At 37.4% G+C, this 17,198-nt stretch overlaps 1 protein-coding gene across 1 annotated transcript in view; it reads left to right on the top strand.

The window, feature by feature from the left end:
* The window catches only part of LOC113097377 (gastrula zinc finger protein XlCGF26.1-like), a 62,240-nt gene extending 45,432 nt beyond the window's left edge, over window positions 1–16,808 (top strand). Inside the window, exons 6-7 of the mRNA XM_026262621.1 lie at window positions 16,262–16,494; window positions 16,573–16,808. Of these exons, the coding sequence (XP_026118406.1) occupies window positions 16,262–16,494; window positions 16,573–16,808 (469 nt within the window). The remainder of the gene's footprint in view (window positions 1–16,261; window positions 16,495–16,572) is intronic.
* Window positions 16,809–17,198: the final 390 nt, after the last annotated feature.

The following is a 17,198-nucleotide window of genomic DNA, read 5'->3' as shown; positions in this document are numbered from 1 at the left end:
ACCGAAACTCCATCGGTGACAGAATGGAGAAAAAAACCTTGGGAGAAACCAGGCTCAGTTGGGGTCAGTTCTCCTCTGACCAGACGAAACCAGTAGTTCAATTCCAGGCTGCAGCAAAGTCAGATTGTGCAGAAGAATCATCTGTTTCCTGTGGTCTTGTCCTGGTGCTCCTCTGAGACAAGGTCTTTACAGGGGATCTGTATCTGGGGCTCTAGTTGTCCTGGTCTCCGCTGTCTTTCAGGGCAGTAGAGGTCCTTTCTAGGTGCTGATCCACCATCTGGTCTGGATACGTACTGGATCCGGGTGACTGCAGTGACCCTCTGATCTGGATACAGACTGGATCTGGTGGCTACGGTGACCTCGGAATAAGAGAGAAACAGACAAATATTAGCGTAGATGCCATTCTTCTAATGATGTAGAAAGTACGGTGTTATGTGAAGTGTTTCCGGTTCCGGTTTACCTAATTAATGCAGCCTAAAAATCCTTTAACGGATTTGGATATTAAAAGCATATTAATTTATATCTATATTTATATCTAAAATCAGTTATATAATAATTAATATATATAAATATAAAAATTGTATTTGTACTAAATGGAAAGGGAAAAGCAATACAGATTAAGCCCTTGGTTAACTGCGAGTTGGTCAAACTAGTTCATAAGACTAGACTAGTATTGAGACTAGTTGAGATGTAAATTGATATTTCAGAGATGCTCCACAGAACTTTCTGGATTAATAATTGTGTGTATGATTGGTCCAGGTGCTGCACTATGTATGGAGTATCCCTAGATCTTCAATCTTCTACTTCAACGATAAAAGTTTGGGATTCAGCTCTTCAACATCAGTTTCACTCATTTTCAGACTAAGGCTCAAGGGGAAATGATCAGACAGAAATATATCATTGCATATTTCACAACTTTGCACATATTTCAGATCCTGTTTTAACATGAAAAAATAGTATAATCTGGACTTGTGATTGCTGCGCTGATACGTGTATCTTTCTGATTCTGCTTCATGCTTTTCTTTCCAGACATCTGACAACTGCAATATACTCATGAACCTAGTCAGTCTTTATCTCCGTGGCTCATGTGCTTTCTTCACATCCTGGTCATTGAGTGTTGTGTTAAAGTCTCCATCAAATACAGGCCTGCATTTAAAAGCTTCTGAGCCACTTCTTAAGAAACTGGAGAAAATCTTTACCATGAGATCACAGATTAGATGGTCGTCGTCAGAATGGTAATAGACACTCACAAAGGTGTACTTCTGATTGTCAATCTCAGCATGAATCCAAGCGTAATCTCCACCCTCACAGTTTGCTTCTAGACGTGTGTGTGCTTTGTTGAACACCTCTGCTTCTTGAACTGAAGAGAGTCAAATACATCGTCTTCCTCTCCCTTTTCAGTTGCTCTTTGAATTCCTTATCCTTCAGTGTTTCTATGTCATATTCCCCTCCAAAGGCCACAGTGATTTAACGAATGTCTTTCTCACCAATATGAGTCTCTTGCAGAAGCACAACATCGTATTGTCCAAAGATTGCCAGTAGAGCTTCTTTTTCATTCAGTCTTGTTTTCAGACCATGAATATTCCAGGACAGAACTTTGAATTCTGATTCCGATGCCATCATGTGGAGGAATGTTGTCTTGTCTGTGAAGTTTACTAAAAGCAAACACATGTTAAATGACAGAGACATGTTTTTCTCCATTTAGACCAGACCTGAGCCACTCACTCCATTCACATTTAATTTATTACATTTATTTATGTGCTGCATGAACCTGCAAGTTCAATAAAAAATAACAATGTGTTTGAGTACAAACTGTCCAGTATAAAATGCTTTTAAATATCTGGCTAAAATGCTGCAACACGCATTAGCAAACAAGCATTCATTTTTTTATTAATTTAATTTGTAAGTCACTTTGAATACAAGTGTCTGCTAAATGATTAAATGTAAATGTAATTAATTTATAACTCCAAAGCAGCTATGTATCCTGGGGGATGCAAATATATATATATAAAAAAATAATAATAATAATTAAACTAAAGTAAACGTTGTATTAATCTGCTGAGCGATGAACAAGCTTTTCATTTCTAAAAACTGTGGTGAAATGGTTCTTCTTTCTGAGTTAACTTTAGAAAATTGATCCGTCTCTTTATCATTGTGTAAAACGTCTGAAATGTTGCATTAATATCTTGTGGGGTATGGAAATTTTTTTCATTTTTAATTGTAGGTATAAGTGTTTTTACTTAACTACATGTAAGCAAGTTGCCTAGATATTTATATTTTAATGCAGTTGTTCATTGTTAGTTCATGTTAATTTACAAGTCAGCAAGTCACTGACAGATTTTTCCCCCAAATGAATATTTATTGTTGTCAGTCACTTTAACATTGTGTTGAACATTAACACTGCACTGTGCTTACATACAGGTAAATGAAAAACTTAAATAAAGATGAAGTTAAAATATGTTATAATAAAAGTTACATAACTATACTGTACTCAAATGTAAAAAACAAAAGAGTTAATTGTCAGTGATCCACGGCTCTGTCTATTAAATGCCGTTTCATTTGAAGTGATGGTGATTTAGGGGTAAACACGGAACCAGATTTACTGACTAGATGTGCATGATCATATCATTAGATATATCACCCAGCCATAGTCCACAAGAACACAAGTACAAACAAGACCGCATATTGAGAAATGAAAATCTGGCAACCCTGATCACTAGTAGCCTTTGGCTGGAATTTTTCCTGGGATCTGGCAACACTCACTCCTCATTCAGTCAGCGAGTGTTGTGTCTTCTGAGGAGAGATGAGCAGCTCACCGTATTTCTCTTATTTACTTTAGTTAAAGTTTATTGTTTTCATCAGGTTCAGGGCTACTTGTGCATCTTTTCTTGCTTCTTTCTACAGAAAGATATATATAATATAGTTTTTTTTTTTTTTGGCAGATACTTTACTCTTCCCTCACAGTAGTTGGGATGTATTGACAGCAATAAATGTAGGACTATCTTCATCAGTTTACAAGTGAAGACAAGCATCAGATCATCAGAAGAGCTGAAATCTGTAAAGACTGAGTTTATTAAAGAGGACAGAGAGAAGATGAGCGATCCAGAGCCCTGCAGAATCAAACACACTGAAGATACTCAAGAACAAACAGGTTGGTGTTTATTCTGAAGGCCTCCTTACACACGAGAAACAAATGTTCATAATAGTAGAATAAATTGATTACAAAAATAAATGCATTTTATACAGATTGTAAGTTAATTTTGATGATCTCGGATTAATGAACAGTTCAGAGCTTTGAAATAAAACAATGCGAGTATGAAGCCATACAAATCATCTACAACATGTTCTTGTCCTCCCACCTGCTCAGATGAGGTCACTTTCTTCATTCAGTTTTATTTTCAGGTTTGATTCTTGCCATTAACAAACCATTATCTATGACTTTTGCTTCAATAAACTCCTAATTTGCTGTTTATTAATTGTTAGTAAGGTAGTTGTTAAAATCAGATATTGGTTAGGATTAGATATATAGAATATGGTCATGCTGAATATTTGCTTTATAAGTACTAATAAACAGCCAGTATGTTATAAATATGCATATAGTAAGCATATAGTTAACATGAGAATTGGTCCCCTACAAAAGTGTTATCAGTGTGATCAGAATATAAATTAAGTATATTCAATGGGATTCTAGCCTTTCATGTGAACAAGTTATTTTGCTATTACACTCATAATGTATTTGTCTGAATGCAGAGGACTGTGAAGGAAATGGAGTGTGTGAAGCTCCTCGTCACCTGTTTACGTCTTAAAATAAAAGACTGCAAACAGTGACATGTATGGACTGCTGTTGGAGTGTGTGGGTGGTGTGTATGTATATTATATATATATATAGGAACATGAGGCCAGACTCCACAGCTGCTCTGCAGACCGACTCAGCACCTCAAGACTTTGAGAGTGGTTTTCACAGAGCCAGAAGAAATCATAACACCGGCAGTGAGAATGTGGTAAAAATAGAGCTTAACACATTCAGATCTGGGCGATTTCAAAGTGTGGCATGTGACCAAGTATGTTAACCCATACTCAGAATTCATTCTCTGCATTTAACCCATTTGAGTGTACACACACACACGCACGCACGTACGCACACTTGGTATAGAGGGTGGAGAGAGCACTGGTTGACCCACCTACAATTCCTGCTGAATCTGAGACTCGAGCCCGCTACCTTTAGGTTACAAGCCCGCCTCTCTAACCATTAGGCAACGACTGCCTCCTAACTGTTTGTGTGATCAATGTTTAGTTTAAAAAAAAAAACTGGTATTGAATGTCAGGTCAAAAGTCAAGTTTAAGATCTGTGATGGGAATTGATAGGAATCGATATGAAGTGTTGCTGCTGCAATTTCATTTACATTTCAGGTTTATTTGTATAGCACTTTTCACAATACAAATCATAGCAAAGCAGTTTTACAGAAAATTAAATTTAGACAATATATTTAGTAGTAGCTTATCAGTGGTAACTGTCAAATTAATGTACATATGGCAGAAATGTACGGTAAAATTCAGTTGATGACGTAATCAAACAGACGATGAACACTATTAACAGCAATGATTATATGTTGCAGTCAAACTACAAAGAGCCGTTGTTCACTGACATGCTGCACAATATATGATTGTGGTTTTTCATTTCATTTCATTTCATTTCATTTATTTATTCTCTTTTCATGGTAATGCAACACAAAATACCACAACAACAAACCAACAAACACACAAAAATACTTTCCATGACAAGAAGAACAGGAGTAAGATGAAGAAAAAAAATCTTACAAACTCCTACCCCATTCTTATATTAAGAAAATTACAAATTACAAATTAGATGGCCTCACTGACATGACATATATAAAAAAAACAAAAAAACAAAAAACAAATAAACAACAACGATGCAATAATGACGACTCCAGCAACAAAAACAATGACGAAACCATCATTGTTGTTATAGTTTTAATGATTTTCACATTCATCTTCGTACAAATTAAATATCTTCTGTTTATACTTATATTTGAATTGAAGAATATTTGAACAACATTTTAAATCATTTTCTAAAAATTCCATTTTTTTCACACCAGAAACTGAAACACACATTTGTTTGAGGGTATTTCCAGCAAAAGGTTGTTTAAAATCATTATTTCTTCTGCTTGTCTCAATATTTACAGTAAAAAGGGTTTGCAATCCATGTGGTAACAGGCAGTGTTTCGCTTTATGAACAACTAATAAAGTTTGTAAAGAAACCAAATCCTTCAATTTGAGTAGTCCTGACCTCAGAAACAGTCCTGTAGTATGTTCTCTTGGAGCAACTCCATTAATTATTCTTATAACCCTTTTTTGCAAAATAAATAAGGGCATTAAATTAGTAAAATAAGAGTTTCCCATACCTCCAAACAATACATCAATTATGGCAAATTAAAGGAACAATATAAGATTCTCATTGCCTTATAATTTAACATAAACTTTACTTTGCTCAAAACGGCAATGTTTTTACAAATTTTATTTCTTACATAAGCTATGTGTGACTTCCATTTAAATTTTTCATCAATGAGTACTCCTAAAAACCTAAATTCTGACACTCTCTCAATAATTATTCCATTTAAAGTCAAACTAACATTATCAGGACATTTTTGATTTGTAAACAACATAAATTTTGTTTTACTTAAGTTTAACGACAGTTTATTTTTATTAAACCATTTCTGAAGTAGGACCAATTCTTGTTCAATAGTTTTCATTAATATGTTTAAATTCTTCCTCGATACAAAAAAATTTGTATCGTCCGCAAAAAGAACAAAACGCAAAATCTGTGAATAGTCACAGAGGTCATTAATATGTAAAATAAATAATTTAGGCCCCAGCACAGAGCCTTGAGGGACTCCCGACTGTATTGTTACCAACTTAGATTCATGGCCTATATACTCTACATCAGGGGTGCTCAACCCTGCTCCTGGCGATCAACTGTCCTACAAAGTTTAGCTCCAATCCTAATCAAACACACCTGAAGCAACTAATTAAGGTCTTCAGGCTCACTTAAAAATTAAAGGCAGGTGTGTTTGATTAGGGTTGGAGCCAAACTTTGCAGGACAGTCGATTGCCAGGAACAGGGTTGGGCACCCCTGCTCTACATATTGTTGTCTATTTTCTAAGTAACTAATAATCCAATTTAATACTACACCTCTAATTCCATATGTCTGTAATTTAGATATCAATATAGCATGATCAAGAGTGTCAAAGGCCTTTTTAAGGTCAATAAAAACTCCAACTGTGTGATTTTTATTCTCCAATTCTGTAGTAATGTCTTCTGTGATTTTCATCAAAGCCATAGCTGTTGAGCAGGTACTTCGAAACCCAAACTGATTATCATGTATCAAAGAATGTTTTTCAAGAAAACAATCAAATTTTTTAACAAAAAGCTTCTCCAGAATATTTGAAAATTGAGAAAGCAAAGATATAGGCCTATAATTTGTGAGACTATGTCTATCACCAGATTTAAAAAGGGGAATAATTTTAGCCACCTTCATTTTATCTGGGAAGAAACCTGTATCAAAAGACAAATTAATTATATAGTTTAATGGTCTAATAATACAACGTGTGTATAATAATGTTTTTTTGCACATCTCATTATAGAAGTCAGCTTATTTTTATAAGCTTTATATTCTTTTTCTGCGTTTACGGTCCGATATTTTACAAAATCCCGATAAAGCTTATTCTTCTTTTTACAAGATTTCAATATACCCTTCGTTAACCAAAGCTTATTATTATTTCTTGCTTCATCATTCAATATTTTTATTGGGCAATTTTTATTATATAACCATTGATACTTTTCAAGAAAGAATTCATAAGCCTTATTTACATTATTTGTACTATAAACATTGTCCCAGTATTCCATGATAACGCAGCAGCTTGTTAGTGAACAATGGCTCTGTGTAGTTAATGCTACTCCATGTGAAAGCACGAAAGTGATGGAGATTTACCACTGATTACAGAACCAGCCGTGTGATTTATAGTGCAGCCCTAACTAACATACACATGTTTCACATTGTTAGCAGATGTTTCAGCTGTGTAATGAGAGATTTGCAATGGCAGGACATCAAAAATGTTAAAATGCAAGCTGTTACCCAATCACTGCATTGGACGTTATCATCGAAGTCTCACTTTATATTATGTAAGAAATTACACTCTTTTTTTCATGATTCCTTCTGACTAGATACATAATCAATATTTTTTCACAAAGCTGACACTTCAAAGTTTACTGTTCAGGAATCAGAATCATGCAGACTGTTATGATAATAGAGATATATAAGTTCAAACATAAAAACAAAAATAAAAATATTAAAAACATATTTTTAAATGTAATAAAAACATTTTTGATTTAAGAAATTAGTTTAGAGATACAGTGTAGCTAAAGTCACAAGTATTTCAAAACTTCATTAGAAATATCAAAATCTAATCTGTAAAACTGTGAATTTTATGGAATATTTTCTAAGGCCATGTCATGTGTGTTTTTAGAGAAGGCTAATCTGGGGTGCGTTTCCCAAAAGCAATAGTTGCTAACCTGTTAGCAACTTAGTTGGTTGGCAATGGGAAATTGTATTGCAACCAACAAATTTGGTAACTTAGTTAGCAACTATGCTTTTGGGAAATGCACCCCTGATTGATTTATGGCACTTGTCATCTCTGTAAGATCTCACATGTAAACAATCCTGTGCTCTCTGTATGTGTGATGGCTTTGAAAACTCCCCGTTTTCATGGTTCTATTGTTCTCACCAAACGAGTCTTTCACACTTCCGCCAGGTATGACACATTATCCGCATTATTCTTTTATCATTATTATTTTGTTTTATATTCCACCTTTATCAGTCTTGTTTGTGGAATTTCAATGTTTACAAAGTAACAAAGCAGCGATCTCACTTCAGTCTCTGTATGCATTTAGCCCTTATTTATCAAAAGTCTTTCTGTAAAAATACAACAAAACATTTTACGGCCTTACATGAATTATTGTGACAGAAATGCACTATGAAAAAGAAATGCACCTGCTATTAGTAGCATTAGAGCTACGGTTAGCATCAAGCTACATCAGACAATTTATTAAATTATTAGTACACTTTTACTCAAAACTCACCTTAAACCCCGATCGAGTGTTTGTAATAACATCATTTTGTGATCACAGGTGGAATTTGGTCGTTTACTATTGTAAAAATTTGCCATTTGTAGCCTTTACAAATGTAACTTTACTTTATTTACATTTTTTATAAAATGCCCCAGATCTCAAGAAAATCTCATACCAAGCTTTTCTATCGTAATCGCGGGTTTATTATTCGGATATTTCGTGTATACAGAGGTGTTTCAGTGTTGTTGTGAGCAGATATGAACCAGGAACTGTTCACGAACCATGTGACACGATCTGACGCTGTCCGGTTTTGGGACTGTCAGATTGACAACCCAAAGGTCCAATCAGAGTCTGTCTGGGTCACAGCTCGAGCAAACGGAAGCAAACAAACAGAGATGGCTCTGGCAGAGGCTATTTATCATCAGATCGCGTAAATCAGTGGAAAATGAATAGAAATTACGATTCTGTCTGAAGAAATATGAAGTAAACATCAGTAAATATATCCATATATCTCCGCAGATATGCATCTTTGGTCTATAAATCCTTATTGACGCTGTTCAGTGAGTTTATGTGAACACAAATAAACCGCTGCGACGTGACTGAATATGAATGAGGGATGAATTTCTATTCAAAATGTAGCATAATACGGATTTATTATTTTGCACTCCTGACATAAATTACTAAATAATTGTCACTGCAACAATGTTTTATCAAAATATTGGTCAAATATCGAAGCTAGAGTCTTTAAACTTTCAATTGATGCACAGTTTGTCCAGATCAAGTAAGAGAGTGATGTTTAACGTGCTGTGAAAGTTAAACAATAATAAACCGGGGCCATCGGCGATGCTTGCACGTAAAGGAGTTAAAGGTCTTACTGAAGACTATTATGTCGTCAAGATATACTAAAGTCTTGGACCAGTGGAGGCCACGGAGAACAAGCTCCATCAATCTCTGAAATGTTGGGGGGGCATTAGTAAGACCCATTGGCATGACCTTATGCAGTAGGGAACTTTTGACGCTCTAGCGGTTAATAAACAGAACTGCTTGCGTCTTCTGGAAGAACATTGTAGCCGGAACTACTTCTCTCTGTTTATGTCTATGAAGAATCACAAAGGTACTGGGTTACTCCGCCGCGGTACCCCCGAAGCAATCTAAAATAGTCAGAATATAAACACTTATTATAGGTGTACCCTAGTGATTCAGGACAAGCTAAAAACACGGTTTGGAAAATTTATTCATGGTGTACTCGCTTATTATGTAAATTTTTCTACATTTTGAACACAAACAAAGTTACGGACCGCAGCTCTGATTGGTTGTTTTTTACCGGGAGCGATGGAGTTTCTGCAAATGGCAATAGGACCACTGGGAGGAGCCAGAGGAGCTTGATTTTTTTTCACAGATTATCTGTCTCATATTCTACTGTCAGGACATAATGACAGGTTTAACAAATATGTAAAAAATATATTTTTACAAAAGTTCCCTACTGCAGCTTTAAATTGATAGAGGGAATCACCTGTAGTAAAGGCAGTTTTCTCCTTACTAGCATCATCCATTTGAATTTGTCAATAGCCACTGGACAAATCTAGAGTACTAAACAAGGTGGCTCCAGAAAAGGCGTCTAAACTGTCACACACACACACGTGGAAGTGGGTGTGCATCTTTGATAGTAATTGAGTTCAATCTCCGGGTAAGCCCATGGACTATGACTAGGCTCAATTAAGTCAGAATCAAGAAGTTTCTGTACTTGGTTGTCGATTTCCTTTCGTAGGACAGGAGATATACGGTATGCTCTCTGACGTACAGGGGATGTAGAGGATGTCAAATCAGTTCTACCTAGATCCGCAGAGGTAGTGCTAAAGACATCACAGTTCTCTTGTAGGAGGGAGTTAACTACTCTACCTCACTTGGAGTAAGAGTGTCAGTACCAATGTGAACATCAGGTGTTTGGCATGAAAGGCTCTGTAGGCTAACCTGAGCCAAAAGACTATCCATAGGCCTATAAAAATCAGAAGGGACACTACGTACAGTGTAGAATTGACCTAAATGGGTCTGTTTGGGCAGCTCAATATCCTGGTGTGTAGGATTAAGTAAATGAACTACAGTGAGCCCATTTTCAACATTTTCAACATTTCAACAGTCAAGTCTTTGTCAAATGTCACATTCGGTTCTAGAATACCTTGAAAACCAAGAAGCTGAATTTTTGTTTCTGAGTTGCATGCTACTGAAGCAGGAACAATCTCTGTCAAGGGGGGCGACTGACACCTGTGAAAGCAAGAACACATTACAGCAAAAGGGTAATGCATGTGAGGAACTGAGAAGGGAAATTTTCTCATTATTGAACATAAAAGTACCAGAGGCTGTGTCATTTGAGGCACCATGTGTTTTGAAAAAGTCCCACCCAAGAAGGGCATCCTGTCTAGAGTCCCTTACAACATACATGTTCATACTGAATGTGTGTAACCCAAGACGTAATGTGACAGGTAATGAGCCTAAAATGTCTAATTGTTGTCCTGTCAGTGTGTGTGCCAACTGGAAACTTCAGTAAGGGGCGGTGTTTCAGTGCAGGGATGCGTTGATGTAAGGCCTCACTAATGAGTGACAAACCAGCACCAGTGTCAAGAAAAACACTGATTCTTGGTCCTCAATGAGTCCTTTTATGTACAGTGTCCAGATTGCAGAGTCTGAAGATTTCACTGTGTTGTCGCTATGGGCCGCTGACAGTTGAACTGAAGATTGGCCCTAATCTCCAGCTACCATTCGTTTCCCGACTGCTGCTGTTCGGTGAAGCATACATGGTGTGAATATGGTCGTTGTGGACTTGGAGAGCGATGTCTGTAATACTGCTCACCCCTCTGTCGATCTCAGTTCTTGCCTGGACTGCTGTCGTCGTTTGATTGATGCCTATAGTTGGGCTGAGCATCGTATGCAGCAAATCCCCGCTGAGGACTAAAGTGAATATCTCGACTGTCATAGTGTAAGGATCTTTCATAGCCTTGCTGCAGATGATAACTTTGCCTGGGGCTTCCTTGTGGTCTGCGATGGCTGTTACTGGAACGTACAGGAGATCTACCTCTGAAGTAGGGCTCATCGGATGCAGTGAAATGTTGATAGCGAGAAGATGACAAATAATGATTGTCTTTAACTCTGTCTAGTGAGGGTGATCGTGGACGATAGGCAAAGTGATGTTCTGGGGATGAAATGGAACTGGTATAATGAGACTTTGTAATTGTAACAACAGACTGAAGTTTGTCTTCTTTCAGATGAAGGTCATTGAGCTGTGCTGCAAGCATATTGGTCGACTCTGTCGTGAGGCTGTGTACCACGGCAGGTTGAGGTGCAGCAGGCCCCGGCAGAGGAAAAGACTCAGTGGCTGCAGAACGTGCTCTCTCACACCAACCAGCTAATTTAATCGCATCTTCAAGTGTAGTAACAACAAACTCATACAGCATAGTTTGCAATGCAGGTTCAAGTCCAGCTATAAAACGTCACAAAATTTCACCTTTGATGGCTGATTCTCCATAGTCTGGAAAAGCTTGGTGAACAAGGCAAGTCAATTCGGCAGCATAGACTTCCAATGGCTCGTTACTCAGACGTGGACTGGCATTCAAGTAAGTTTGAAATATTCTTAATTTTGATTGAAAACTGCAGCTAATTTGCTACAAGTGGTGTTATAATTAGCTTTTATATTATCTGAAAAACTATCCCAGTAACTAAATGCAGCACCGGCCAATCTTGAAGGAAGTACTATGGCAAGCCGAGGTTTGTCCATACCTGAGGTCTCACAGCATACTTTAAAACAACGAGCCCACTGAGAAAAGCTTTCGTTGCCATCTTCAGTGAAGTCTGGAGGTAAAACAGCTCTGAAGTGCACTTGCGGGTTTGTTACATTGTCCTCTGCCATGTTTGAAAAGAGTGAAGTCAATGCAGTGTTGTATTAGTTCAATCCAGCAAAGTCTTTTATAGATAAAGATGGTTTGCAGATTACACTTAATGTACTGAAGGTAGTGAAAAAAGAGAGCGCTATTAAATCCTGGCAATAAGCCAACTTCTAATAGTCCCGTTGCATTCGTCTGCTTTTACCTATTTTCCCCCCTCTTTCTCCGACATAAAAAAAATGTAAGAAACATATAACTGAACATGGAATGAAAACTCACACGATGGTGAAAACAACAAAACTGCTCTAAAGTTATAAATAGACCGTCAGAATACAGTCCATGTCATTGAAATGTTACTTAAAGCCAAATGCGTTTCAGTCTAAAATTAATTCACTAATACAAATGATCCAGCATATATGATGAAAGGGCAGTGATTATCATATATTTTAGTCATTGTCACCATACCAGTCAAACAGCAAGAAAGACAACACCCACTGCCACCAATAAGTATGTAAGGCGTAGGGTTTAGATGCCCGTAGGTTGATATGAATAAAGACGATGGACTTGAAAATATTGACGGCTAGTAACTTTTTATTGAGCAAATTCCTTGAACTGGAGGAGAGCAACACTCGTCTCCGTGCCCGCCGCACTCTGCTCTCCCTCTCTTCCCGCACTTCCTTTTACAATACAAGATCCTCCTTCTCGGAGGACGCAAGACCAAAATAAAAGTCTTTGGCAAAAACATGCAGAAACAGAAGACAATCAGTCAATCAATCACCTTTATTTATATAGCGCTTTAAACAAAATACATTGCGTCAAAGCACTGAACAACATTAATTTGGAAAAGAGTGTCTCAATAATGCAAAATGATAGTTAAAGGCAGTTCATCATTGAATTCAGTTATGTCATCTCTGTTCAGTTTAAATAGTGTCTGTGCATTTATTTGCAATCAAGTCAATGATATCGCTGTAGATGAAGTGACCCCAACTAAGCAAGCCAGAGGCAACAGCGGCAAGGAACCGAAACTCCATCGGTGACAGAATGGAGAAAAAAACCTTGGGAGAAACCAGGATCAGTTGGGGGGCCAGTTCTCCTCTGACCAGACGAAACCAGTAGTTCAATTCCAGGCTGCATCAAAATCAGATTGTGCAGAAGAATCATCTGTTTTCTGTGGTCTTGTCCTGGTGCTCCTCTGAGACAAGGTCTTTACAGGGGATCTGTATCTGGGGCTCTAGTTGGCCTGGTCTCCGCTGTCTTTCAGGGCAGTAGAGGTCCTTTCTAGGTGCTGATCCACCATCTGGTCTGGATACGTACTGGATCCGGGTGACTGCAGTGACCCTCTGATCTGGATACAGACTGGATCTGGTGGCCACGGTGACCTCGGAACAAGAGAGAAATAGACAAATATTAGCGTAGATGCCATTCTTCTAATGATGTAGAAGGTACATAGGGTGTTATGTGAAGTGTTTCCGGTTTCCGGTTCCGGTTTACCTAATTAATGCAGCCTAAAAATCCTTTAACGGATTTGGATATTAAAAGCATATTAGTATGTTATGTGTATGCCAGGTTAAAGAGATGGGTCTTTAATCTAGATTTAAACTGCAAGAGTGTGTCTGCCTCCCGAACAATGTTAGGTAGGTTATTCCAGAGTTTAGGCGCCAAATAGGAAAAGGACCTGCCGCCCGCAGTTGATTTTGATATTCTAGGAGTTTTGAGAACGTAGCGAACGTAGAGGAGTATAATGTAAAAGGAGCTCATTCAAATACTGAGGTGCTAAACCATTCAGGGCTTTAGAAGTAATAAGCAATATTTTAAAATCTATACGATGTTTGATAGGGAGCCAGTGCAGCGATGACAGGACCGGGCTAATATGGTCATACTTCCTGGTTCTAATAAGAACTCTTGCTGCAGCATTTTGGACTAGCTGTAGTTTGTTTACTAAGCGTGCAGAACAACCACCCAATAAAGCATTACAATAATCTAACCTTGAGGTCATAAATGCATGGATTAACATTTCTGCATTTGACATTGAGAGCATAGGCCGAAATTTAGATATATTTTTTGAGATGGAAAAATGCAGTTTTACAAATGCTAGAAACGTGGCTTTCTAAGGAAAGATTGGGATCAAATAGCACACCTAGGTTCCTAACTGATGACGAAGAATTGACAGAGCAACCATCAAGTCTAGACAGTGTTCTAGGTTATTACAAGCAGAGTTTTAGGTCCTATAATTAACACCTGTTTTTTTCTGAATTTAGCAGTAAGAAATTACTCGTCATTCAATTTTTTATATCGACTATGCATTCGATTAGTTTTTCAAATTGGTGTGTTTCACCGGGCCGCGAAGAAATATAGAGCTGAGTATCATCAGCATAACAGTGAAAGCTAACACCATGTTTCCTGATGATATCTCCCAAGGGTAACATATAAAGCTTGAAGAGTAGTACTGAGCCTTGTACTAGTACTGAGCCTTGAGGTACTCCATACTGCACTTGTGATCGATATGATACATCTTCATTCACTGCTACGAACTGATGGCGGTCATATAAGTACGATTTAAACCATGCTAATGCACTTCCACTGATGCCAACAAAGTGTTCAAGTCAATGCAAAAGAATGCTGTGGTCAATTGTGTCAAACGCAGCACTAAGATCCAATAAAACAAAATAGAGAGATACACCCACGATCAGATGATAAGAGCAGATCATTTGTAACTCTAAGGAGAGCAGTCTCAGTACTATGATACGGTCTAAATCCTGACTGGAAATCCTCACATATACCATTTTTCTCTAAGAAGGAATATAATTTTGAGGATACCACCTTTTCTGGTATCTTGGACAGAAAAGGGAGATTCGAGATTGGTCTATAATTAACTAGTTCTTTGGGGTCAAGTTGTGTTTTTTTTTTTTTTTATGAGAGGCTTAATAACAGCCAGTTTGAAGGTTTTGGGGACATATCCTAATGACAATGAAGAATTAATAATAGTCAGAAGAGGACCTATGACTTCTGGAAGCACCTCTTTAAGGAGCTTAGATGGTATAGGGTCTAACATACATGTTGTTGGTTTAGATGATTTAACAAGTTTATACAATTCTTCCTCTCCTATAGTAGAGAATGAGTGGAACTGTTCCTCAGGGGATCTATAGTGCACTGTCTGATGTGATAATGTAGCTGACGGCTGAATGGTTGCAATTTTATCTCTAGTAGTATCGATTTGAATACACAATGAATATTAAGCAAACCACTTCACTCTATATTTTGCTGATTGTGCTTTTGTGCTGGTCTTGACTGATTTAATTAATAATAAATAATAATAATTCCTTACATTTATATAGCGCTTTTCTAGACACTCAAAGCGCTTACATAGTCAGGGGTATCTCCTCATTCACCACCAGTGTGCAGCATCCACCTGGATGATGTGACGGCAGCCATAGTGCGCCAGAACGCCCACCACACACCAGCTTACTGGTGGAGAGGAGACAGAGAGATGAAGCCAATCAGCGGATATGGGGATTGTTAGGAGGCCATGTTGGTCAGAGGCCAATGGGCAAATTTAGCCAGGATGCCGAGGTCACACCTCTACTCTTTTTCAAAAGACATCCTGGGATTTTTATTGACCACAGGGAGTCAGGACCTCGGTTTAACGTCTCATCCGAAGGACAGTGCTTGTTGACAGTATAATGTCCCAATCACTACACTGGGGATCATTGACTCAATAGATTTGTTTAAAACAGTCGATTCATTTAGAAACTGAGCAAGTGACTGTCATTATGAATGGACTCAAGATTTTTTGGCCAAGTGACAATTGATAATGTAATTTTGCAACAAACAACAATTAAGATATTATGGTATGATAAATATCACACACCATAAATATCCTTACATCCATATTAGTGGAAGCAATGTTTAAAAAAATAATAACCTGAAGATGAGCTTGTTCATGCAACGTTTCAATTCATTTATAAAAATGCATCAACATGATTGATCACTTTGTATTTCTGTGTTTTCATTTTGATAATGTGCTGAAAATGAAATTTTATTCATTAATTTCAGAGCGGATGGAAGGGAACGAGGAGAGTGAGGTGGAGGAGAAACACAATGACAAACCTGGAGAAAAGCCTTTCAGTCGCTTAAATACTAATACAATATTTTTAAAGAAAAGAAGAGCCAAGAAATCCTTCACCTGCACTCAGTGTGGAAAGATTTTCTCATGGAAAGACAGTCTTGTGCTTCACATGAGAGTTCATACTGGAGAGAAACCATACACATGTGATCAGTGTGGGAAGAGCTTCACACAATCAGCACACCTTAAGAGACACATGAACATCCACACCGAAGAGAAGCCGTTCACATGTGATCAGTGCGGAAAAACATTTTTGTGTGCTTCATACCTGAAGAAACACTTGAAAGTTCATATGAAGGAGAAGCCACATTCATGTTCTGAATGTGGAAAGAGTTATTCACTTCCGCAAAGTTTAAAAGAACATCAGAAAAAACATACTGGTGTGAGAGAGTACATGTGCTTTGAGTGTGACAAGACTTTTATTACAGCAACCAGTTTAAAACAGCATGAGAGGATTCACACTGGAGAGACACCATACAAGTGTTCACACTGTGACAAGAGATTCAGAGCGTTAGTAAGTATGAAATCACATGAGTGGATCCACACTGGAGAGAAGCAACACACATGTGATCATTGTGGGAAGAGTTTTGTTTATAAAAGTCACCTAAAGAGACACATGAAGATCCATGCAGTGGAAAAAACACTTAGTGAAGAAACCAGTTAGTTTCCTAACAGTCATGATGAGCAACAGGATGTTGGTTGAATGGTATCTATTAACTCCTGTTCACACCATCACGACTGTCCGGATTTTCACATGGGATTTGTCTGGTCAGACCAATGAAAAAAAAAGAAAAACAGCAATAACACAGTCACTCTCCATTCACGTGTGGAAAGACTTTTTTTTGACTCTGCAAAACATAAAAGCACAGAATCAAATATCTTTATTCTCAAACAAACTTTAAGTTTTACATTTTTACATTTAAATTATTTCTGGGGAAATAATAAATCCTAACCTTCCAAATTTGCTCTTGTAGCACAGGTGAAGTGTGTGGAAGTCATTAGTTTATCAAAATGGATTTCTGAACTAACCACAATAGAGTTATATCAATTATTA

Source organism: Carassius auratus, unplaced genomic scaffold (assembly GCF_003368295.1).
Source record: "Carassius auratus strain Wakin unplaced genomic scaffold, ASM336829v1 scaf_tig00216209, whole genome shotgun sequence".
Classification (NCBI taxonomy): Eukaryota; Metazoa; Chordata; class Actinopteri; order Cypriniformes; family Cyprinidae; genus Carassius; species Carassius auratus.
The sequence above is the reverse complement of the archived record's forward strand: the minus strand, read 5'-3'. Positions and strand labels throughout refer to the sequence as shown.